The following is a 21,608-nucleotide window of genomic DNA, read 5'->3' on the forward strand; positions in this document are numbered from 1 at the left end:
GGGCCGCGGGACGCCGAGCCCCACTGTGCGTGTGGGAACAAAACGGGGGCGGTAACACGGTAACAGCCACCTCGTGGACTACGGTGGGAACCTGGGGGAAGCCGTGGGTCGCAGTGTGGGCTCTGGAAGGAGAGGAGTGTCCCAGGAAAGTCAGGAGGCACGCGGCCAGCATCCGTAGCTATAAATAGTTAAGTCAGGGAAGGGTGCAAATGACTTGGTTTTCTAGTAACAATTAGTGAATTCAATGTTTTCCCTGCGATGACATCACAGTCTCTCTCTGGCATCCCACAAGCCTGCCAGAACCAGAGATAAAGGGGCAGGACGACAGCTAATCCCCTGGGAATTTGCATACAGGCCGCAGCCCTATCTTATCTGTGCCTCAGCCCAAGGGACTGTAGCACGCAAGCAAATTCCAGCTCCTGTAGTGTTGTCAGGATCCTTCAGGACTGGGCTGAGCCTCCCAGCTGACCCCTCAGGTTCGGTCTGGGCAGGGGGCCTAGCACACAGTAGGTGCCTCTTGGCAAGGGGAGCCATGGCAGCGGGGCAGCGGGAGAAGAGAGAATGAAAGCTCTCTGAGTAGTACCCATCGTAAGTGTCCCGCAGGCACAATCCTGAGGAAACATGCCCTGAAGCAGAAAGGGGGTAGGGGATCCTGGTGTAGGGGCCTGAGGTCTGTGCACATCTTCCTGGGAAGTCCCAGGTCGCATGGGGAGGCCATGGGGTAAAGGTGACATCCAGGAACTAGAAACTAAGGGTGGTCAGGGCCAGCTCCAGACAACCGGACCCCAAAATCGATTATCTTGGTACAAGGCCACCCATCCACCCACCCAGAAGGGAAGTTGTCTCCCCTGCTCTCCAGGCACCGAGCTCCCAAGTGCGTGGGATCAACCACCAGGGCGTCCTCCCTCCGGCACCAGCTCTCACTCCCTGCTCACTGCAGCCCGTCAGCTCCTCCGTACCACTGCAACCCCTGGCCCTGGCCCCCAAGCTGGCCTGGCCGACTGCAACAGAGGCCACCTTGCCCCAAGCCTGCCTGGGGGGCCTGGCACCCAGAGACTTGCCAGTACTCAGGGCAGTGCCAAATGTCGGCTCCACCCTCCTGCAGCGGCTAAGAAGCTGTAGTGGCTGGAAGAGCAGCCCAGTTCCTAGGCCGGTGTGGACACTCCCCACACGCTCTCCTGCCCCAAGGGCAGCTGTGCCCAACCCCAATCCACCCTCCTCGAAACCCACAGAGAAGAGGACAGGGAAGGAAATTGGAGGATGGGGGTGAGGACTAGAGCCTTTCATCTCTGAGCCCTCTCACCTCTCCCCTGCACCAGGCACCACATGCCTCCCTTCCCGCTGGAGGGCTCATGCCCCAGACACAGCCAGAGACCACCCAAAAAAAGACAGAGACATTTATTTCAATCAGCAGACTCAGGTTTTTCAAGCCCCGGCCCGTGGCGGGCAGCCCTCCCCCTGCCCCCTCCTGCCCACCCCTTAGCCACAGCAAGGGGAATGAAAAATGGGAAGCCAAGAGGGCCCCTGCCAGGGGCCGACTGCCCGGCTGTGCGGTAAGCGCGGCCCAGCTGTGGCTGGGGTGGCCGCCGCCACAGGCCTCTCCCTATAAATTAAGTCCCTGCAGCCACAGCTAGGGGTGAGGCATCCTCATGGAGGGAAGGCCAGGAGGCAGCGTCCCCGAGCCCCGGGCAAGCAACGGATCGAGGGCAGGGCTCAGGGCAAAAAGAAGCCAAAGGGAAAGAGGAGAGGTATAGGGGTGGGGGGTGGCGAGGCCCCCAGATTTTGGTCCCAGGAGAAGAGAGGCCAGTTGGTCCAGTTTTGGTGGGTTTAAGGAAGGGGATGTATTAGTAAGCACAGGGGAGAGCCCGCCAGGGGGCACCCCCGGGGGAGGCCAGGCCCCCACCCGGCCGAGGGGAGTCTGAGGGCCCCGGGAGCTCTCAGGGAATGTCACTGCTAAAAAATATATATATATATTAACCATTCACGAGAGGGCGGGAACGGGGCCGGAAGATCAGAGGATCTGGCGTGGCATCCCGTAGCCGGTCATGCCGGCCTGGGAGGCCCCGCGGTTGGTGCCCATCTGCAACCCGATGACGTTCTTGCCCTCCTGCAGCTGGTTGTCCGAGAAGTTCCGAGGGTTCTCCTTGGACTTCCTGCGTGGAAAGGGAGCGGGGTCAGGACAAGGTTGGAGGCTGCCCCTGGGTCCCCTGGACTGGGCAGGGGGCACTCAGGTGCCTGTGTCAGCTTGGTCCGTGAGAGCCTGGAGCTCTCTGAAGCCACCTCCTCGTGTCTCCTTGCCATCCCAGGAGGGTTGTGAGGACTTGGGGAGAGATGAGGGACGTGAAAGCACTTCGTGCAGGACCATTTGCTAGGGACAGGGACTGGCCCGGGGCCGCCTGGTGATACTCACTTGGGAAACCAGTTGGGATCCCCAGAGAAAAGCCCATCATCCCGGGCTACGGCCAATCCACCCAGGTTCATCAGCGTCCGCTGCACACAGGCCATGTTCTTTCCTGGGAAGGGGGAGGGCGTGTCGGCCTCAGCGGCCCTGGGGTCCTGGTGCCAGGGTTCCTCCCCTCCCACTGACGTCAGCAAGCCTGGCTTCCTAATTCCCTTCATCCCCAAACCCTGCTCCATCCCGACCCCCCACATGGCCCATTCCTCCATCTCACACACACATACACACACACACACACCCCTTTGTCCCCAGGGTGCCAGAAACCCACCCAGTCCCCCTGGTCACGACGGCCCGGCCCACCTTCCCAGAGATCCACAGTCTGGAAGATGTCAGTGGTGTTGATGCCGTAGCGCTCAGCTGCCTGCAGGAACTGAGAGATTTGCTCCATCTGCTTGAAGGCCATAGTGGAGGCCTGGATCTTCTTCACGGGCGCCTGTCCCTCGGGGTACAGCCCGTTGATGAGCTCACACAGCACCTGGGTGAGGACGGCAGGCGTGCAGAGGTGAGGCCATGAGGGTCTCCAAGGCTCCTGTCCCACCTGAAGGCAGCTCCTCCTCCACCCTGAGGGAGCCCTAGCTCCTTCCTGCCTGAGCCCGGAGGGACAACCCTGCTGCTCCAGCATCGCTGTCTAGAGCACAGCCTCCCGTGGATGCCCCAGGGGCCCCTGTTTCACTCCGTGGGAGATGGGTACGCAGGAGGCAGTGTGTCCTCAGTTCTGCAAATGGGACAAGCCCAGACCCCCGCCCAGGCTCAGCTCTGTTCCTGGCACTTCCAGTCAGAAGGGCTCAGCTCTCACCGTGCCATCCTTAAGCCAGTTCTGGAAGTTCTCGCGTCCAGGCTGGGGCCGGCCCACGTCCTTGCGGCACTGGGTGGTGATCCACTGGATCAGGATCTGCTCCAGGTCCGCATCATACTGTTTCTCAATCTTCTGCTGTACCTCTCGGCTCAGGCCGTAGGCAGGTCCCCTGTTGGCCATTCCAAAGGGCAGTGGTGGCTGTGGGGGCAGCTGGGGAGAGGGCACAGCAGTCAGTACTCCGCAGCCGGCAGGGTGGGCCCCAGGGGAGAGAAGCACTGTCAAATGAGGGAACTTGCACCTTGACCCCGGCCGGGGCCCTGGGGCGAAGGGCCCCTGCAGGCCACCTCTGGGTGCCCCCGCCCCTACGACAGGCAGTCTGTTTACCACGTTGAGTCCTGCCATTAGACTTCATTTAACAGCCCTACTACTAGAATGAAGTAGAAAACCCACTGGAACAGAATACGGGGTAGAAAAGCCCGGTCTGGGGGTTCAGCCCCCCATTCGGGGCAGTCAGCTTTAGCAAAGGCATACTGGCCATTCCAACCCCAGCCCTGGAAAGGAGGATTTGGGGGCAGGAGGAAGACGCGGAATGGCTTAGGGAAACCTCTTCCAGGAGCTAGGGAACCGGACCAGCCACCCTCACTCAGGCTCTGGGTTTAACTGAGCACCACCCACCAATTGTACTACGGACTATGGAAGGGACTGTGGGAGTCCTTGGTCCCAGAATGCCAACAGACACACAAAGTGAGCACCCGGGAAAGCGGAAGGCTTGCAGGTAACAGAGTACTCCCTATGTCACAGAAACGTAGAGAAGCCTGGGGGCAGAAGCAGCCTGGGAAGAGTAGGTCTGACTAGGTCCTTAAAAGATTTCAGCACACAAAAGGAACTTCCCATGAGAAACCAGGCAGTCAAAACCAATTCTACTTTCCCTTCTAGAAGCCAGGGTAAGCAGAACAACGGCAGCCCAAAGGTGTCCATCCTGACCCCCAGGGCCTGCGAATGGAGATCACGGGCCTCTGCAGAAGTGAAGGGTCTTGACAGAGGGGGAGCAGGAGGGGTCATCCAGGCGGCGGCATCCTCACAGCAAGGGGCTCTACACCCGGAGGGAGGGAGGGAGGCGGGCAAGTGAGAGCAGCAGGAAGAAGCATTGTCAGGGGAGGGCGATGCAGCTGCCTCCCTAGGCTGGAAAAGACAAGGAAAGGGCTTCTCCCCCAAGCCCCCCAAGAAGGCAGGCAGCCCTGCTGACACTTTGATTTGAGCCAATGAGACCTCGGTCGGGGTCTCTAGAACCGCACCACGTGACATGTGTATTGCTTTACATGACTGAATTTGTATGGATCTGTTACAGCAAGAACAGGGAACCAACCCCCGAGCCACGGGTGGTATTTTGGGGGAAAGCCTATGGAGAGGAGGGAGACCCGGGGAAACACAGGAGGGTTTAAGTTCCTTTGACAACGCATGTTTGGAAGAACCGGGTGGTTTCCAGACCGCTGGCCCCACCCTCTGTCTCACTGCCCCGTCCCACACCCCAGAGACCCTGTAGAGCAAGTCCCAGGAATGCTACCCAGGCCGAGGGGGGCCAGGACCCCACTTCCTACCCCATCCCCGCTGCTGCCCCTACAGGGGATCCCCCAGCACAGGCACCTGTGTGCAAGGACAGGAAAGGGACACTCTCCTGCTCTCCACATCTGGCTCCGAGCCAGGTCAGACTCAAGGGATGAGGTCACTCTGGCTGCCTCTCTCCCACACACCCCAGGTTAAACAATCCTGCCACCCCCTCCATGGGCCTCGGGGCTCAGTGCCACCCCAAACCCCCTCCTGCTCCCGCCTCTGGGTCTCATCTCAGGCCACCCCCTCCCCCACACCCCAACATGGCTCTTCCCTCTACCCCGGCTTATCCAGCAGCACATTTCCGGCACAGATCCTCCCCCTAAATCAGTTATTTTTATACCTCATTAAGAGCAACCCACCCTCGCTTCCCCGGCCTGAAGACTGGCCCAGATAAATGTCGGTCTGGGCCCTGACCCACACCACAGGCACCCACTCTCTCAGCCGGGGGAGGGCAAGCACAGGGTGGCTGAGGCCTCGGGGCAAGGGGACGAGGTTCTGTGCTCCCAGGCCAGCCCCGCAGCTCGGCCACCACTCGGCCACCACTGGCTCTACTTCATTCAGCCTGGGAGTCCGTGACACACAGGGGCATGGCAGAGGGGAGGCCAGGGCTGTGGCCACCAGGAAGCCCCCTTTCCCCAGCCCAATGTCCAGACCTGTCTTCTGGGAGCAGCTTCACTGTGGTCCCCTGGGCCTCGGGGCTGTGTCCCCTCGGAGCCAAGTGGCCTGAGGCCAAGGGATCATGATGGCCAGGGAGAAAAAGGGCAGGAGAATCATTAACCCAGCCACCAGGGTTGGCTGGGGCGAGCAGGCCTGAAGCCCTACCCTTCCAGGGTCCCCCCTGCAGGAGCTGAACAGACTTGGCCTCCCAGACCCACCTCTGGGCTCAGGGGGGATGCTGAGGGCCCCTCCCCCACTCTGGAGCCTGGACCCAGCTGGCAGTGTCACAGCCTCCAGCCGCCGTGTCTCGGCTCCACTCTGGGGCCACTGCCCTAGAGCCCCAGGAGTCCGGGCTGTGGGGTGGAGTCTGGGAACGGTCGGCAGCCTGTCCGCAGCTGATTCTCCTCCCCAGCTGCAAGCTGAGCGGCCCCAGCTGGTGCTGGAGCCGGGGTGGCCCACCCTAGTGACACCCGGGGGACCCTCCGCAGCCCTCCCTCAAAGGAAGTGAAGACAGCCAGGTGCCTACCGGGGTGGGGCGCAGCCTGGGAGAGGCCCAGGGCTGGGGATCCGAAAAGAAGCCAACAGCTGAACCACTTGGGGGGTGGGCCGGCCCTAACCTAAACCAGAGCTGCCTGCAGCTGTGGGAACAGCCCTCAGCCTCACCCACGAAGTTACAATGGCCCCGGAAGGGGGGCGGCCCCACCCAGACCCTAGGCAGGAGCTCACCTCGCCCCACCCCACGCAGATGCCAAGGCATAGGGTCCCGGGGGCGGGGTGTCTCACTGGAAAGATAGAGACGCTCCATTCATTGTGCCCACGGGTCGCAGGGGGGCTGGGGCGCCTGGAGCGAGCGCGGACCTGGCAGAGGCCGGGCGTGGACCCCTGTGACCCCGCGGGGCAGCCCCTCAGCGGCAAGTCCGCGGGCAGAAGAGAAAGCTGAGGCTGCACAAACAGGAAGCCGCAGGGCTTGCGGGGGGAGGGGGAGGGGGAGGGGGGCCGTTGCCATGGCTTCTGTGTACCAAACACGGGAGCCCCGCGGGGTGGGGGCAGCGGGCAGCCGCACGCACCGGCGCGGGCCGGGGAGGCTCCCCACGGCAGGGCGCGGGTGCAGGCAGGTGCGAGGGCCCGGGCGGCGGCGGGGAGGGGGCGCGCTCGGGGGCCGAGCTGGGGGCCGAGCTGGGGGCCAGCCCGGTGGCCCTGGGCTCCCTCGCAGCCGCGGTCTCCCCGCGCGGGGCTCCGCAGCGGGACCTCGGGGAGCCTCGCCCAGGCCCCCCCCCGCGCTCCCCGCTGCTCCCGGGCTGGGCTCCCGGGGCCCGAGCACTTGGGGCCCGCAGGTCCGGCCCCGCCGCCCCGCCCCGCCCCACCCTGGGCCGTTACAGCCCGATGAGTCACCGCCGCCCGCCGCCCGCCGCCGGTGACGCAGTGGTCTGGGCACCCCGCCCGGCCCCCCCACCCCCCGGCCTTCCCAGCAGCGGGGGGCGCGGGGTGGCGGGAAGCGGCGGGGCAGCAGCGCCCCCAGGCCCCGGGGCCCCAGGCCGGCCCACCCCGTCCGACTCCGCAGCAGCCCCGCGGGCACCGAGAGGACGCAGACGGCGGCCCCGCACGTGCCCCGGGAGCCGCGCAGGAGGGGCGCGGGAAGCTCCGGGGCGCCCCGTCCGCGCCCCGCGACCTCGCCTGACCTGCGCGCCCAGCGGGGCCGCGCCGGGGCTCGGGGGACCCGACCCGACGGCCCCGGGCGTGCAGAGCGGCCCCCGCCCCGCCCCGCGGCCCCCGCCCCCTGCCCCCTGCTCACCGTCGGGCCGGCGCGCACTCCGGGCGGGGGCTGCGGGCCGAGTGGCGCGCCCGGCGCGGGCCGGGGGTTTTCAGCGGGTTCCCGCCTCGGACGGGGCGGACCCGGGGCGGGGCGAGCGTCCAGAGGCTTAAAGGCGCCGCGGCGGAGGGCGGAGGGCGGAGGGCAGAGCCTCGGGCCCGGGGGCGGGGGCGGGGGCGGCGCGAACTCCGCGCGCCTCCGCCGTGGTCTCCACCCGCGCGAGCCTCGGCCTGCACCCCGACCTCTTAGGCGCGTGCCTCGGGGGGAAGCTGCTGGCCCGGAAGCTTAGCTCAAGATTGTGGCCGTGGTTACGCGATGGAAAAAGCGTGGTTAGGTAAACGGAGGCACACAGAGGACCCCTCCCTCCCCCCAGGTGCCTGGGTGTGACAGCACGGGGGCTGCAGGCCAGGACGGCACTTGCGTGTGCTCCTGCTCTCCACCTACTTCAGGCCCGGGCAGGAACCAAGAGTGAGGTCATCCTTTGCCCGAGCCCCGGGGGTGTGGTGGGCCTTGGGACCCAGGGTTCAGATCTGGTCTCCTCCTGACCCGGCATCCCTCCTTAATCCCTGCAGCGATCCGAAGAGAAGGCCGCGGCGGAGGAGGCTGGCGGTTGTGTCGTGTCGGAGGGGTGTGGGGGAGCAGGGTAGGAGCTGAAGGAGGACCCCGCCTCAGACTTCTGCTGAGCCGTCCCCCTGGGGTGCGGTTCCTCCTGTTCCGTAGAAGCTACCCCTTAGCCCGGTTTCCAAGGGCCTCAACCTCTGCCTCCTTCCTCTTTGCCATCCCCTCTTCCCCAAACCTGCCCTACCAGCGCCACCGAGGGATTCCCTGGGAGACCAAGCGCGCTCCGGGCTCCATGCCTGCCGGCTGGGATGCTTCCCTTCCCTTGACCAGCTTCTGACCTGCTCCACTCCATACCTGCTGGGTGACCTTTGGACAAATTCCGAAGTCCCTAAGGCCTCTGTGCTTCAGTTCCACGGTCTATAAAATGCAGCCGGTACCTCTACTTACATCAGAGTTATGGAAAACGAGAGGATACGTGTGAAGAGCTTAAAGCAGGGCCTGGCACGTGGGCTCCTACCGTTACTCCCACTGCAGGACACCCCCCCCCCCCCCCCCCGGGTGCGGCACCCTCCGGCACCCTCCGCACAAGCTGTGAGCGCTCCCTGCTGACTCCTTCCTTGGTGCAGCCGCACACAGCGCTCGGCCTTATCACGGAGCTCACGGCCTCCCGCTGGAACGGATTCTCTGGCTGCTTGGCCAGCCCGGAGGAACTCGCCAAGGGCAAAGGCTTCATTCACTTCGCGAATTTGTTCTCTCGGTATCTGACTCGAAGGCTGGTCTCTCGTAGCTGCCCTCAGTAGGCACTCAAGTGCGTTTTGAAAGGATGCTGCGTGCACCTGTGTTCCTAAAAGGAAGAGTCCCCTCCTTTTCAAGGCTTGAGGATTCCCCACCTCCCTCTCAGACTCAAAGGCGGAAAACACACAGAAACGTTTCTCGGATTTTCTTTATTCACCTGTAAAAAACTTCACCCACACCACAAACACCACCACCATCAGCACCACACACGTGTGCAGCGCGCGCGCGCACACACACACACACACACACACTGGCAGATCTAAAACCCCTGTTCCTCCAGGCTCTGGGGGCCAGCACATACATCTCTAGCCTACCACGCCCCACCCAAGCCCACCATCAGGGGCTATGCCTGGCACCAAAGGGGCAGAGACAGTGTTCCAGGCTGGAGCTAGGTCTCGTCGGGCCCCCCTCTGCGAGGTCTGTGTGCCTTCACCCAGCTTTCACAGCAGAGTGGCCTGTTCCGGATGAGGGACAGGCTGTCTATAGACTGGTAACCGAGCCCTAGTGGCGTCTCGGCGGCGACGGAAAGCCAGGAACTCCTCCCGGAGGGCAGCACAGCGGGCCTCAGGACCCGGAGCCTGGGCAGTGGTCGGGAGGCCGCTGCCCTCCTCTGGAACCTTCGCATCTGCAGGAAAAGGGCAGAACAAGGAGAGGGACAGGTCTGAGGGTTGCCGGCATCACGGAGCCCTCTAGGCCCTCTAGGCCCTGCCAGCGCGGACGAGCCAAGGGAGCAGGAGCAAGCCCGGGGCACAGGGCCCGACAGGGAAGAGCGAGGCCACGTTGCCTTTCTGGAGGGCTCTCACACCTAGCTCTGGCTCGGCTTCAGGTCGGGGTCGAAGGCCAGTCAAGCCTAGGTGCAGAGTCTCCAGCAATTCCATGTCCCCAGGGAATTCGGAGTCCCACTCGTAGTTCTCATCCACAGATGTGTTCCTCCTGTTAAAAACGTCGAAAGTGCGGTATGGGTGGAGGAATGCGGGGCAACAGAAAAAGCCCCAACCCAGAGTCCCCCAGACTCAGCTTGGGCCATGGGTTCCCTGAAGATCCCTGGACCTCAGCAAAAAGCTTCTAAAAGGAGACGAGTTCTCCTGGTCCCAGGGTGGGAGCGGAGCCCAGAAGGCACGGGGTATTCAGAGAAGACGGGGAAGTCTGGGTGGGAACTGGAGCCAGGCCAGGGATGAGCAGGGACTGTCCTCACCTCTTGCTGACTGTCACCACATGCTCCCGTCGGGGCCACCTCTCAGGGCCACTGGCCCAGCTGCTGGTGTCTCCCGGAGCAGGGCTGAGGTAGCTGCCCCCCGCAGAGGGGGCCGTCGAGGGGGGCCGGAGGAACGAGGCACTGCCCCGCCCGCTGCTCTGGCTGGTGAGGCTGCCCCGAGGGGCAGCAGGGAGAAGGCTCGGCAGCAGCCGCTCCCTCAGTGTCCAGTCAGCCAGTGCCGTGTACAGGGGCTCTGGGGTGGCCCTGGCCCCAGCCCCAGCCCCAGGAAGCCCTGCCCTGGGGGATGCAGCATCAGAGTCCAGGGGGTGAAGGAGAGATGAGGTGGGGCAGGGCCGGGTATCTATGTAATCTGGGGGTGGAGCAGGCCTGGCATCTTCGAAAGGGGGCCAGTCCCCATCCACATTCATCTCCCGGAAGAAGGGCAGGCTCAGGTACTGGAGCAAGGGTCCTGGACCCGGCAGAGGACTAGGTGGGGCTGCGGGAGGGGGCCCCACAGGGCTGATGTCTGCAATGCAGAGGGGCTGGGGCATCCCGCTGGGACTGCTGCTGCTGCAGTCATAGGACCTGGCCTGGTGCTGGGCTGGGGTCCCAGGCTCAGCTCGCTCAGAACCTGACTTTTCTTGGGGGGGCCCCGTGGTGGGTCCCATTACAAACCGGCCATCTGGTCCCCGGCAAATGGGCTCCAGGGGTAAGGGCCCCCGACTAGGCGGAGGATCCGGAGGCGGGCTGGGGGCACCAGCGGGCTCCCCCCAGAGCAGACTCTGGCGCAGGCTAGGGACCGGGGAACCCTGGAGCTTGAGCTTCACCACGCTATCAGGGCTGCCCGAGCCTGGAGCAGAGCTGGGGAAGGACAGGAGGGCAGGCTCTGTGGCAGGGGGCCGGCCCCCCTCCCAGGAACCAGCATCAGGCCCGGAGAAGTCTGGTGGCCAACAGAGCAGAGCTGGGGAGCAACGGGGACAAGGACCCACGTGGAGGAGAGGTGGAGGAAAGGCACAGATGACGGCGGACAGGCCCCAGGCTGCACGCCCGCCCCTCCCAGGCCACCGGAGGCGCCGGAGAGCACGCAGGAGGGAGCCCAGGAGGTAGAGGGACTTACCGCGGAGCTGACTTCCCGGGCGGAGAGAAGATAAGAGGCGCATCTGTTCGGGCGGGACAACCAGAGGCGACACGGGCTCAGGCCCTCCGGCGCCGAGCCTCAGCCTCAGCCCGCCCGGGGTCTGTGCAGGCGGACAGGGCGCACCTGGCCCGCTCAGGGGGAGGGGGCGGTGTCCACCCGGTGGGCGGGGCCTGTGTGGGCGGGGCCCGGGACCGCGTACGCGGACAGGACGCACCTGGCCCGCGCTGGGGGAGGGGGCGGTGTCCACCGGTGGGCGGGGCCCAGGACTGTGCAGGCGGACAGGATGCACCCGGCCCGCGCTGGGGTGGGGGCGGGGCCGGGGAGGGCGGGGCCTGCGTGGGCGGGACCCGTGTGGGCGGGGCCCGGGACCGTGCAGAAGGACAGGACGCACCTGGCCCACGCAGGGGGAGGGGGCGGTGTCCACCCGGTGGGCGGGGCCCGGGACCGTGCAGGCGGACAGGACGCACCTGGCCCACGCTGGGGGAGGGGGCGGTGTCCACCGGTGGGCGGGGCCCGGGACCGTGCAGGCGGACAGGATGCACCCGGCCCGCGCGGGGGTGGGGGCGGGGCCGGGGAGGGCGGGGCCTGCGTGGGCGGGACCCGTGTGGGCGGGGCCCGGGACCGTGCAGAAGGACAGGACGCACCTGGCCCGCGCAGGGGGAGGGGGCGGTGTCCACCGGTGGGCGGGGCCCGGGACCGCGCAGGCGGACAGGACGCACCTGGCCCGCGCAGGGGGAGGGGGCGGTGTCCACCCGGCGGGCGGGGCCCGGGACCGCGCAGGCGGACAGGACGCACCTGGCCCGCGCAGGGGGAGGGGGCGGTGTCCACCCGGCGGGCGGGGCCTCGGGGCCTACCTTGGCGGAGGCGCTTGCGGCGGCGGCGGGCTGCCCTGCGCCGGTTGGTCAGGCAGGCGGCCAGGATGCTCACGAGGACGGCCACCCCCAGGAAGCAGACCCCGCCCACCACGCCGGCCAGGACCGGCTGGGGCAGCAGGCCGGGCAGCTGCGTGCGCGAGGGGTAGACCTCCAGGCCTGGGCAGGGGCCACGAAGGGGGCGTCGGTGCCCGCGACCGTGGGCTGCGGCTCCCCGCCCCGTGCCCGGCGCTCCGCCCTCCCGCCGGGTTCTCACCAGAAGTGGAGACGTTGGCCGTGTTGCTGGGCTCGCTGACATAGCTCCCCGCGAGGGCCACAAGGCGGAACTCGTACAGAACGTCCTGGGGGCGAGGGTCCAGGAAGGGGGTCAGGGGTCAGGGGCCCAGCCCCATTCACAAAGACTGCAGCTGGGAGGGGAGGGTGCGAAGCTGAGGTTTGGGGGCTGGGGAGGCGCCTGCCTCCCACACACACCTTGATGAGTCCTGGCACCAGCAGCTGCAGCTCCGTGCCTGCCACGGCCCGGTCCAGCACCTCCCAGCCCTGGGAGCCTTGCCTTCCCTCCAGCACATAGCCATCCAGGGTCTCCGGGACCAGTTCCGGGGGCTCCCAATGCAGCAGCACCCCCCGGGGTGTCCTCACCGCCACCAGGCCCCGGGGGGGTGACAGGGGAGGCGGCATCTCCGTAGGCGGAAGCCTGGGGGCAGCTGGTGTGGTGGGAAGCCCTGAACAGGGCAGATAGGCATGACAGACACAGGGCTTCCAGGGCCCTGCCACCACATGCCAAGCCCTCTGTCCCCTCCCACCACCTCCGTGCCCAGCCATCCTCCCAGAGCCCCAGGAGACAAAGCTGAAGCACGTTCCCTAAAGCCCTGTGGAGCCAAGCTGCCCAGCACCTCTGCCTCCTCCCACCAGGTCTTCCCATATCCTGGCTTCTCCCACCAGTCCCTTCCCACCCCATCAGCTGCTCTGGGGACAGAGGTCTCTCACCTTCGGGGGCAGACAAGATGATCTCGCTGAAGGGCCCACTCCCCAGCTTGTTCTGAGCTAGGACGCTGAACTGGTACTGGGTATGGGGCTGCAGCCCTGGCACGAGGAGGTAAGCAGCCCCCACAGGCACCGCCAGGGACACCCAGTCATGGTGGGTTCGGTCGGGACGTTTGGCCCTGGAAGACATGAGGAAATGGGGGTACCTCGTGAACTAGGAGGGCCAGAAAGCTCTGCAGTCCAGAGAGCTGACCTGCCCCCTTCCCTCGGCCATCCGAGGTCTCAGGACCTGGCCCTGAACACCTATGATCTCCCCCCCCCCCCAACCCCGAGATAGAGCAAAATTAGGGTCGGGATGGAGGGAGGGGGAAGGGCCAAGGGCCAGGGGGAACCTGGGTGCTGGGGGGAGGGACAGGAATGGCAGGGCCGGGTCACTCACAGCGGGGTATACCAGACACTGAATCTTTGCAGATAGCCACCATCAAAGCCAGGCTCCCAAGAGACGTTGGCACCCTTGGGCAAAGGCACCACGGACACATTGGTGACAACATGGGGGCTGGTACCTGAAGAGGGGGAATTGAGGGAGGAATGATGGTCAGGGCCCTGAGAGAAGGCGAAGGGCTGAGGGGAGTCCCAGGGCCTCTGACCTCGACCTGTCACCCCAGGGGTCCCCCACCCACCAAGCCCACGTGGAGCTCCACAAATAATTCCCCCGTCCGCAGTCCCACATGGTTTCCCCTAGACCCCAGCTGGCTCTGCAGCCACTAACCCAGCACGTAGACGTGTGTGGAGGTGGCCACGCGGGCCACAGCATTGCTGGCGGTGCACTCCCAGCGCCCATTGGCCTCCTTGGTCAACGGTCGCAGGATGAGGCTACTGTTGCTGTCCACCTGGGCCTGGCCCTGCAGCCCCCGGCCCACCTACAGAACCACTGGTCAGCCCTGAGGACACACGCAGCCACCCCTCACCAAGGGCAGCTCCGGTTCCCTCCCCACCCTGACTCAGATGGCCCCCTCCTTCCCACAGAACGACCAGGGGCAGGGAGAGGCAGGGGCCTGGTGGGCGCAAACGCAGGCAGAACAGGGTCGGGAGCCTTACCTTGGCCCAGGAGATAGCAGGAGGGGGGTCTCCTTGGGCCGAGCAGGGGATGAGTAGCTCCCGCCCCACTTCCTGGAAATACTCTTCCTTGGGCCGTTCTAGAAAGGCTGGGGGAGCCTGCAAGCCAGATCTGGTATCGGGAGGGGCCTCGCACAGCTCTCTCTCTAGGGCTCCGGTCACACCCCCCTCTCAGGTCCCATCTCCCCACCTGTCGTCTCTGCAACCCTGGGGGCTAGGGGGAAATGGGGAGCGTCTCCGGGGATGTGTAAACCTCCACAAAACACCGTTTCAGCCTCCCCTCTGCTCTCCACCCCTTCCCCTCCAGAGAGGCCAAGGCTAGTGAGTTGGACAGGCGCGCTATCTTACTTTGGGGGCACGTGTGTGTCTCCCGTTCCACTCCCCGGCACCACCTGTGCAGAAACCTCTGGGAGGGCGTGTGACAGCCCCTCCCCGCACGTGACTGCCCTACCCCCCTGGGCCGGCAGGTGTCAGCACCGGGGCGCATCCTCAGCCACCCGGCCCAGTGCTGCTGGCCCGTCCACGGCCTCACCTTGAGCAGCACGCGGGTCACCGGAGAGGGCCCTGCGGTACCCAGACTGTTGTAGGGGGTGCAGGAGTATTCTCCGAGGGCATCCTCATTCCCCAGGGCGATGATCAGCGAGCCCTCTGGGCCCTGGGACCAGCCAGGGAGCTGCAGGAAGGGCAGAGGAGAGAGGAGACGGATGACCACTAGGGTAAGCAGCTGAGCAGGGGCAGGAGAGCGAGGAAGAGCCGCTTCCCTGCAGAGGGCTCCTCGGCCAGGCCTCACCTCGCTCTGACTCCCGTGTCTCAGTGTCTCAGGTCTCTCTCCAAGGGCACCCTTGGAGCTAAGCCCTGGGAGGGGGCTCTCTGCCTGCTCGTGTGTGTATGTGTGTGTGGGGGGTCACCCAGTTGTCTTTCCAGCTCTCCATGATGAAAGGCAGCACCTTCCACCCCAAATCCTATCCTTTCCCTGGCTTCCCAATTTCTGCGTTAAGGCCCCTGCTGTCCCGCTATCCCCAGATCTCTCACTCCCCCTCCAAACGCTCACCAGGTCTGTCCTCCGGGAAGGCCTCTGTCTAGGCGTGAAGCCCGTCCACCCCTCCTCACCCCTCCCCCGGGCCATTTCAACAGCCCTGAACCCCGGTCCCTGCGTCCACTCTGCCCTCCATTCACCGGACACACTCAGCTCCTGCTCAGAGCTCCGACGCTATCACACCGCTGCTCACACAACTCCCTGGCTCCAGTTGCCTGCAGACTTTTTTTTTTTTATAACGTTCAGCAAAAACGTACTGAGTCCTACTGCAGAAGCCCCAGGGTCCCTGGGATCCAAAGATGTGGTCGTAGCCCACAAGGCATGTATACCCTTTGCAGACAAAGATCGCCTTGGAACGATGTAGTATTCACTTGGCATCCACGGTTCTTCGTTTTGACCCCAACCTGCCCCTTGAGCTTTTTCTGCAGCATCACATGCCCACAGGCACCGTGACGCCCCCCGGACTCGAGGACTCCTCATGCTCCACACACACACCGCCCTGTTCCCTGCCTCGGGGACCTGGTTTCTGCTCGGAACCTCTGTCCACGCCCCGAGGCCCATCACCAAAGTCCTCCAAGTTGTTGCTGATTCCTCCTCGGCTGGCCCTTCCTTCCGGCACAGTGTGTGTGCTGCTGTCCTACCCGCCCCGGGGGCACTCTTCTTAAGGATGGAGGTTGTATTCCTGCCCCCCCAACACCGCACAGCCCCAGGGGGGAAGCACGTCCCTGGCCACTGACCTGAACTAAACTGAGCTGCCTCCCGCCTGGCTGCTCCGCCTGGGAGCACACCCAGCTAAGCCCTTCCTAACCCTGGCCCCAGGCCTGTACCTTATCCAGCTGTAGGGCCTGCCCGTCCTTGGTCCAGCTGACAAAGAGCAGTGGGGGGTTGGCACGGACCGGGCACCGGATCACCCCCCGCATGCCTACAGGCAGGGGTGTCTCGGGAGGCATCGCCGTCACCTGGGCCGGGTCTGGGGGAGACAGTGGCAGCTTGTAGGGCAGGAGCTTAGGCCTGGCCCAGGGCAGGGGAGCGGGCTGGGGAGGGAGCCGGGCCAGGCTTACAGAGCACAGTGAGGTAGGCCGAGGCCGAGGGCGGGCGCCGGAGGCCGTTGCTGGGCACACAGGTGTAGCGGCCAGCGTCGTCGGGCTGGGTGGCCTGCAGCCGCAGGCTCCCGTCCACCAGGATCCGCACTCGGGGCTGCAGGCGGCTGCAAGACGGCACGCGTGGGCAGGGGCCCCGGCTTGCTCAGCCCAGGGGCTCCTCGAAAGCCACCTGCCAGGCCTCCGCCCGCCCCAGAGCCCCACCTGATGTGGAACACATTGATGTTGTCCTGGAACCAGCTGTAGGTGAGGTTGGTGGGGTACGCCTCTGCCCGGCAGGCCAACGAGACGTCCTGGGAGGCATTGACCGTGCTGTTCTTGGGGGGCACCACGATGACCGGGGGGCCTGCGAGGCAGCACAGGGGAGAGACGGGCCTCAGCCCATGGTCTTCCCAGAACCCTGAGGTCCCTTCTGCCGTTCTTCCCGGATCTGCCGTCTGGAGAGCCGAGGGGACATTGCAGAGCCTCAGGGAACGGCCCTAACCCGGTAGGTGAACACAGCAGCCCCTCTCCCCTCCAGGACACCACCATCCACCCAGAGGCCCCGCCCACAAGCTGTGCCCGCAGATGCGTGCTCGCAAGTGTGCGCATGTGGGCTGGGGCGGGGAAGCCGCTTACTCTCTGCTAGTCTACCCTTTACGTCCCTCATCTGTCACATCCCGGGTCACCTCGTGTCCTGCCCTACCGCAGAAACCCAATACCTCACCCCAAGACACCGTAGCAGTTCCCGACCCAGGCTCCCCCCTGCAGCCACTCGAGCGGAAATGCCCACTTTGGCCTCAGAACACTTCTGCTCAACTCCCAGCAGCTCCTGGCTCCTACCACACAAAGCGTCAACTCCCTGATGTAGCCTCGCGGGCCCTCGGGATCCAACCGCTCCCGGGCCCCGCCAACCATCCCTTCCTATGACACCACCACCGCAGCCTCTCTGTGTCGGTATGGGGCCCTGCCCCACGGTGGCATCACTGCCCTTCCCGCCCCTGTGCTCTCTGAACCCCACCCCAAATGCTCTTCCCGCCGGTCCGGCCAGGCCACAGGGTCCCCGCAAACCGTGCCTCCCTTCTGCTGCCCCTCCGCCCTCGCCCCTCCCCGGGCTCTGCTGCTCCAGGAGGCAGCCCTAAGGGGTGAGGCTCCGAGCCGGCGCCCAGAACACTACAGGCACCCGGGCGCTCCTTTAATCCTCACAAGTGCCTCCTGTGGGAGGAATTACTGTCTCTGCTTCACAGACGAAGAAATGAAGGCTCAGAGGCAGAGAAGTGAGGAGAGCTGCCCAAGGAGAGCAGAGTGGGCAGCACTGAGCAGGGCCCTCCGGCCGCCGGCACACTTGGCCCTTCGTCGCCAGCGCGGCCTTCCCGGGGGACCCAGGAGCACGGCCTCCGCTAGCTCCTCGGACTGCCCTGGAGAAGCGGCGCTGCAAGCAGCATCCAGGCCGTTTCTCAGCTTGTCTTACAAGGACTTGGACAGGAATTACTAAGTGCTGATCACTGTGCTCGGTTACATTCTTGTAATAGTCCTAGAACATAAACACGAACCTCCCTATATAGCGATGAGGAGGCTGGGGGTCAGGGGGCTTACCTGCCACACTGCTGGGCACTAAACATGGACTTGTCCCTTCACTGATCCCTTGAGAATTAAGATGCTGGTTTTAGAGCACCAGCCTGCATTGGGAGCTCCCTCTGTCCCCACACACCCCTCCCGGCCCCAGCCACAGGTCACAGCCCCTCCTACAGGGGCCCGGTTCCCGGCCCTCCCCCACCCCGAGAGCACCAAGCACCTAGCACCAGCAGCTGGGTGGCGTGGGAGGCGCTGCCCTCGGAGCTGGAGGCTTGGCAGGTGTAGACGCCGGAGCTGCCTCGCTCCACCTGCCGGATCCAGAGCGTCCCATTCCGCACCTGGGGCAGGAGGGGACGGTCAGGGCCCACCCGCCTCCCCTCGGCTCCCGCTGGCCTCGGAGCCTGCACTTCTGAGGCTGGACGGCAGAGGGAGGCAGCACGCCGGGCTCCGGAGGCCGCTGCGAAGCCCCTCCCCTGGCCGGTCTCCCAGCCTGGCCTTTGCCGGGTCGTCCAGCCCCAGCCCCAGGCCTCCCCCCGCCCCTCACACCCTCTTGGGCCCAGCCCAGCCCCGGACTCACTTGCACCTGACCCTGGCCCTGGCCAAGGTCCTGTCCGCGGAGCTTCCAAGTGACCTGAGGCTGCGGGCTGCCTCGGGCCACACAACGCAGGGTCACAGGCTCCAGTTCCTGAACTTCCAGCACCTGGGGAGGTGTCTCCAGGAACTGCGGGGGCGCTGCGGAGAAAGAGGCCTCAGCAGGTGCCAGAGGGACTAGGAGCCCGACGAGCAGCATCCGAGGGCCGGGGAGGTGGGTCAGGGCTGCAGCCCCCCACCCAGCAGCCGCCCCTGCCGCACTCAGCCCCGCGCTGGCCGGTGGGCTTGGCCACAGGGGCTGCACACAGCCCGGGTGTGGAGGGCTGGGGGAGAGCTAGTGGCCCGGGCACCGCCCAGGAGTCAGGAGGCCTGGCTTCGAGACTCTGCTTTGCCCCTCATCAGTGGCACGATGCAGTCTCCTGAATGAAACGGGAATAATAATGACCTTCCTTCCTTCCTAGGGCTGCGAGAAAATTCGTGAGGTGCTAGGCATAAAGGTGTTTTGAAAAAACTACATGCTGTGTACGTAGGTGAGTGGTGTTCTGCTCGGGGCCCAACAGCCCCCTTCCCATTGCCCAGTGGGGCCAGGGAGGCAGGAGCCGAGGAGACAGGAAGTTCCAACGGAGCCCGGCAGGCAGACGCCACCCAGACCGAAGGACTGGCAGGGCCGGCATGGGGCGGGAGGGGTAGGATGCAGCCAGTGAGCCAGCCACTAGGGCCGCCAGCGGCGGGGAGGCACTGGACGCCCCCCACAGGTCCCCAGCATGCTGCCCCCCTCCCTCCTCCACCACCTGTTTCCTACAGTTCACGGTGAGGTGCACCCAGGAGCCGTTGGCAGAGTCGTCTTCAGGGCTGTGCTGGTCCAGGAAGAGCACTCGGCACTCGTACCAGCCCTGGTCTTCCGCCCGGAGGCCCTCAATCTGGAGAGACGCCCCCTTCTGCAGCCGGACTCGCCCTGGGAGAGGAGCCCCGAGCCCCCTGGTCACACTGGTTATTCTCAGGGGTCAAGAACAGGCCCGGGCTCTGGCAGCCACCCTGACGAAGTGGGCCTGGCCCAGAGAGACATAGGTGGTGTTGGGGGGTCACTGAGGCCAGATCCCTCCACCCAGCCCCAGATGCCTCCCGCCTTTCAGCAGCTGGGACCCAGAGTAGACAAAGGGAAACCCAGCAGGTGGATGAGACGCTATGGAACCGAACCGCAGGTGGCTTCAAGGACTATTGGGGGAAGGGAGGTTCAAGAGCCACACACTGTCCCTGTGATTGTTACAGGACCTGCCCCACCCCTGGACGCTTCGCAGAGGCAAGGTCTGGCTCCCAGAGTTCTCCTGCCAGAGGACTGTCCCTGGAAACCCCAGCGGTGTTTGGGGCCCAGCAGGGACCCAGACCTCACCATCCAAAGCCCCTAATCCCTCAGGGCTATTATCAACGGCCTAAGCGCCTTAGGGTGGCCAGAGGCCAGCCCGGCCAGGCAGCAAGGTCAGCAGCCTCCTCATGCCCCAGGGCACCCGGGCCCGCATGGAGCTCCACACAGCCACAGCACATCCGCACACACGTGTCCCCCTGGGCCAGCATGCAGCCCCCACCAGGCTCAGACGGAGGCGGCCCCTGCAAGTCCCTCCGCAGCCTCCCTGCACAGCTCCGCGTGTCCCTGGCCAGGGGGGTGGCCTAGTGACAGAGGCCCACGCTCGCGAGCCAGAGCGACCTACGGCCTGGCCCTGCCGGATACTCCCTGCACAAGCTCGCCAGCTTCAGTTTCACCTGCAAAGGAGGGAAGACCACCCTGGCTGGGGCACGCGGGGCACTGGGACAGTGGGGACAGCAGGGACGGCGGGGCGGGTGGCACGGGGCAGCTTCACTCGGCAGGTGCTCACACCCCGCAGAACACATGGACGGGGCAAGATTCAAAATCAGAGGCTGGACAGGAGCTTGACCCTGTCCCTCGCCTGGTGACACATGGTCTCCTCCCCCTCAGCACCACCGCACCACGCAGGAACCCGGCACTGCCTAGACCCCTGTCCCTTGCCTCCCACACCCGCATGCGCAGGAAATCTTCACATTCTGGCTCCTGGACACGTGTCTTCTCGGGCATCCTCGCCCTGGTGCCTTCCCTCCACAGCCCACCCGGAGGGCTCTCCGCCCTGAGCCTACCTTCCGTTACAACCCTCAGCCCACCACATCTAAACCTCGGATGGGGACACAGGGATCTCTAAGTCGCCGGGGTTGCCCCAGACCATTACAGCTCTAAGACTGTACGTGCCCTTCGCATGTGCCCGCTCCAGCCAACCAGACGGGGCCTCTAACTGGCCCGTCCTGATACTAGAAATGCTGAAGCCGTGCGTCTGCTTCCCTTCCGCCAACAGGGTGATCTTCCCAAAGAGAATCTGAGGCTGCATCCACCCTAGCACTGTCCGGGAGAGAAGAGACCACCATGTTTCGGGCGGGCCTGGGCTCTTAGGCAAGGGGCTGTTTTCTTCCAAGGATGAGGTCCAGGGGTGTGGACTCTCCAGGATGGGCGGGCCCGCCTCACGGGCTGGGTGTTGAAATCCCCACCCAGGAGATAAGCCCAGGCCTTGCAGGTAAATATTTAACATAATCACACCCCCTCCGCCCCACTTGGCATCCCTGGCATCCCCCGGCCACCCGAGCCCTGCAGACCCCAGCAGGCGACCTCTCCCACGCGCCATACAGTGGCAACACTCCACTAGGACGATTTTGAAGCTCTACAAAGAAGGAAGAAGAGGGGAGGGAGACTGAGCACTGAACGCGGACCATGGGATCCTAAATACTGGCACCATGTTTAATCCTCCCAAGAATTCACTTAGAAGAAGGGACCTGCAGGGCCAGAGCCTGGTGGGCTCCAGCCCGTCCGCAGGGATGCGTGTAGGGAACAGACACAGACTCTGCTCTCAAGCTCCCAGAGGGCAGAGAACCCACGTGCACGCACGTGTCCAAGTTCGCACACGTGCACGCACGTGTCCAAGTTCGCACACATGGATCCAAGAAGCGGCCTGGCTCCGCCCAGATGTTGCAAGGGCTGCCCCGCCAGAGGAACCCCAGAGGAACCCCACGGGAACCAGGGAGCACCGGAGGCTTCGGCAGGAGTAAAGTAGCAACCGCTTGGGACCACACAACTCAGGGCAGAGAGAAGACGTGTGCCTTCTGCGGCGTGGGCTACCTTGAAACTCCCGAGAAAGGGCACAAAAGCCAGGATCCCGAAGCCGGCGTGGATTCGAAGAGCGGGTCTGTGGCCCGCTGGAAAGCTGGCGTCGCAGGAGCCAAGGCGGCCCACCCTCTGGGCCCCGGGCCCAGGGAGGCACTCAGGCCCGGGCTGTCC

At 65.1% G+C, this 21,608-nt stretch overlaps 2 protein-coding genes across 2 annotated transcripts in view; both read right to left on the reverse strand.

Annotated features, from left to right (window-relative positions):
- Positions 1–1,383: 1,383 nt before the first annotated feature.
- Positions 1,384–7,471, reverse strand: TAGLN2 (transgelin 2). Its single transcript, XM_077886913.1, has 5 exons — positions 7,315–7,471; positions 3,255–3,464; positions 2,759–2,933; positions 2,411–2,513; positions 1,384–2,153 (listed from the first exon to the last, which is right to left on the reverse strand). Exons 2-5 carry the CDS (start codon positions 3,432–3,434, stop codon positions 2,012–2,014), a joined length of 600 nt encoding a protein of 199 aa, XP_077743039.1. The 5' UTR covers positions 3,435–3,464; positions 7,315–7,471; the 3' UTR covers positions 1,384–2,011.
- A 1,351-nt stretch (positions 7,472–8,822) lies between these two features.
- IGSF9 (immunoglobulin superfamily member 9) overlaps positions 8,823–21,608 on the reverse strand; it is a 13,203-nt gene continuing 417 nt past the window's right edge. Inside the window, exons 2-21 of the mRNA XM_077886659.1 lie at positions 21,450–21,590; positions 19,077–19,229; positions 18,261–18,415; positions 17,904–18,021; positions 17,705–17,752; positions 16,334–16,475; positions 16,091–16,236; positions 15,857–15,999; positions 14,526–14,666; positions 13,976–14,092; positions 13,647–13,797; positions 13,317–13,440; positions 12,881–13,056; positions 12,365–12,615; positions 12,150–12,234; positions 11,876–12,052; positions 11,001–11,043; positions 9,884–10,744; positions 9,494–9,621; positions 8,823–9,313 (exon numbers count right to left, since the gene is read on the reverse strand). Of these exons, the coding sequence (XP_077742785.1) occupies positions 9,129–9,313; positions 9,494–9,621; positions 9,884–10,744; positions 11,001–11,043; positions 11,876–12,052; positions 12,150–12,234; positions 12,365–12,615; positions 12,881–13,056; positions 13,317–13,440; positions 13,647–13,797; positions 13,976–14,092; positions 14,526–14,666; positions 15,857–15,999; positions 16,091–16,236; positions 16,334–16,475; positions 17,705–17,752; positions 17,904–18,021; positions 18,261–18,415; positions 19,077–19,229; positions 21,450–21,590 (3,485 nt within the window). The 3' untranslated portion in view covers positions 8,823–9,128. The remainder of the gene's footprint in view (positions 9,314–9,493; positions 9,622–9,883; positions 10,745–11,000; positions 11,044–11,875; positions 12,053–12,149; positions 12,235–12,364; positions 12,616–12,880; positions 13,057–13,316; positions 13,441–13,646; positions 13,798–13,975; positions 14,093–14,525; positions 14,667–15,856; positions 16,000–16,090; positions 16,237–16,333; positions 16,476–17,704; positions 17,753–17,903; positions 18,022–18,260; positions 18,416–19,076; positions 19,230–21,449; positions 21,591–21,608) is intronic.

The sequence above is a fragment of the Canis aureus genome, chromosome 38 (assembly GCF_053574225.1).
Source record: "Canis aureus isolate CA01 chromosome 38, VMU_Caureus_v.1.0, whole genome shotgun sequence".
Taxonomy (NCBI): domain Eukaryota; kingdom Metazoa; phylum Chordata; class Mammalia; order Carnivora; family Canidae; genus Canis; species Canis aureus.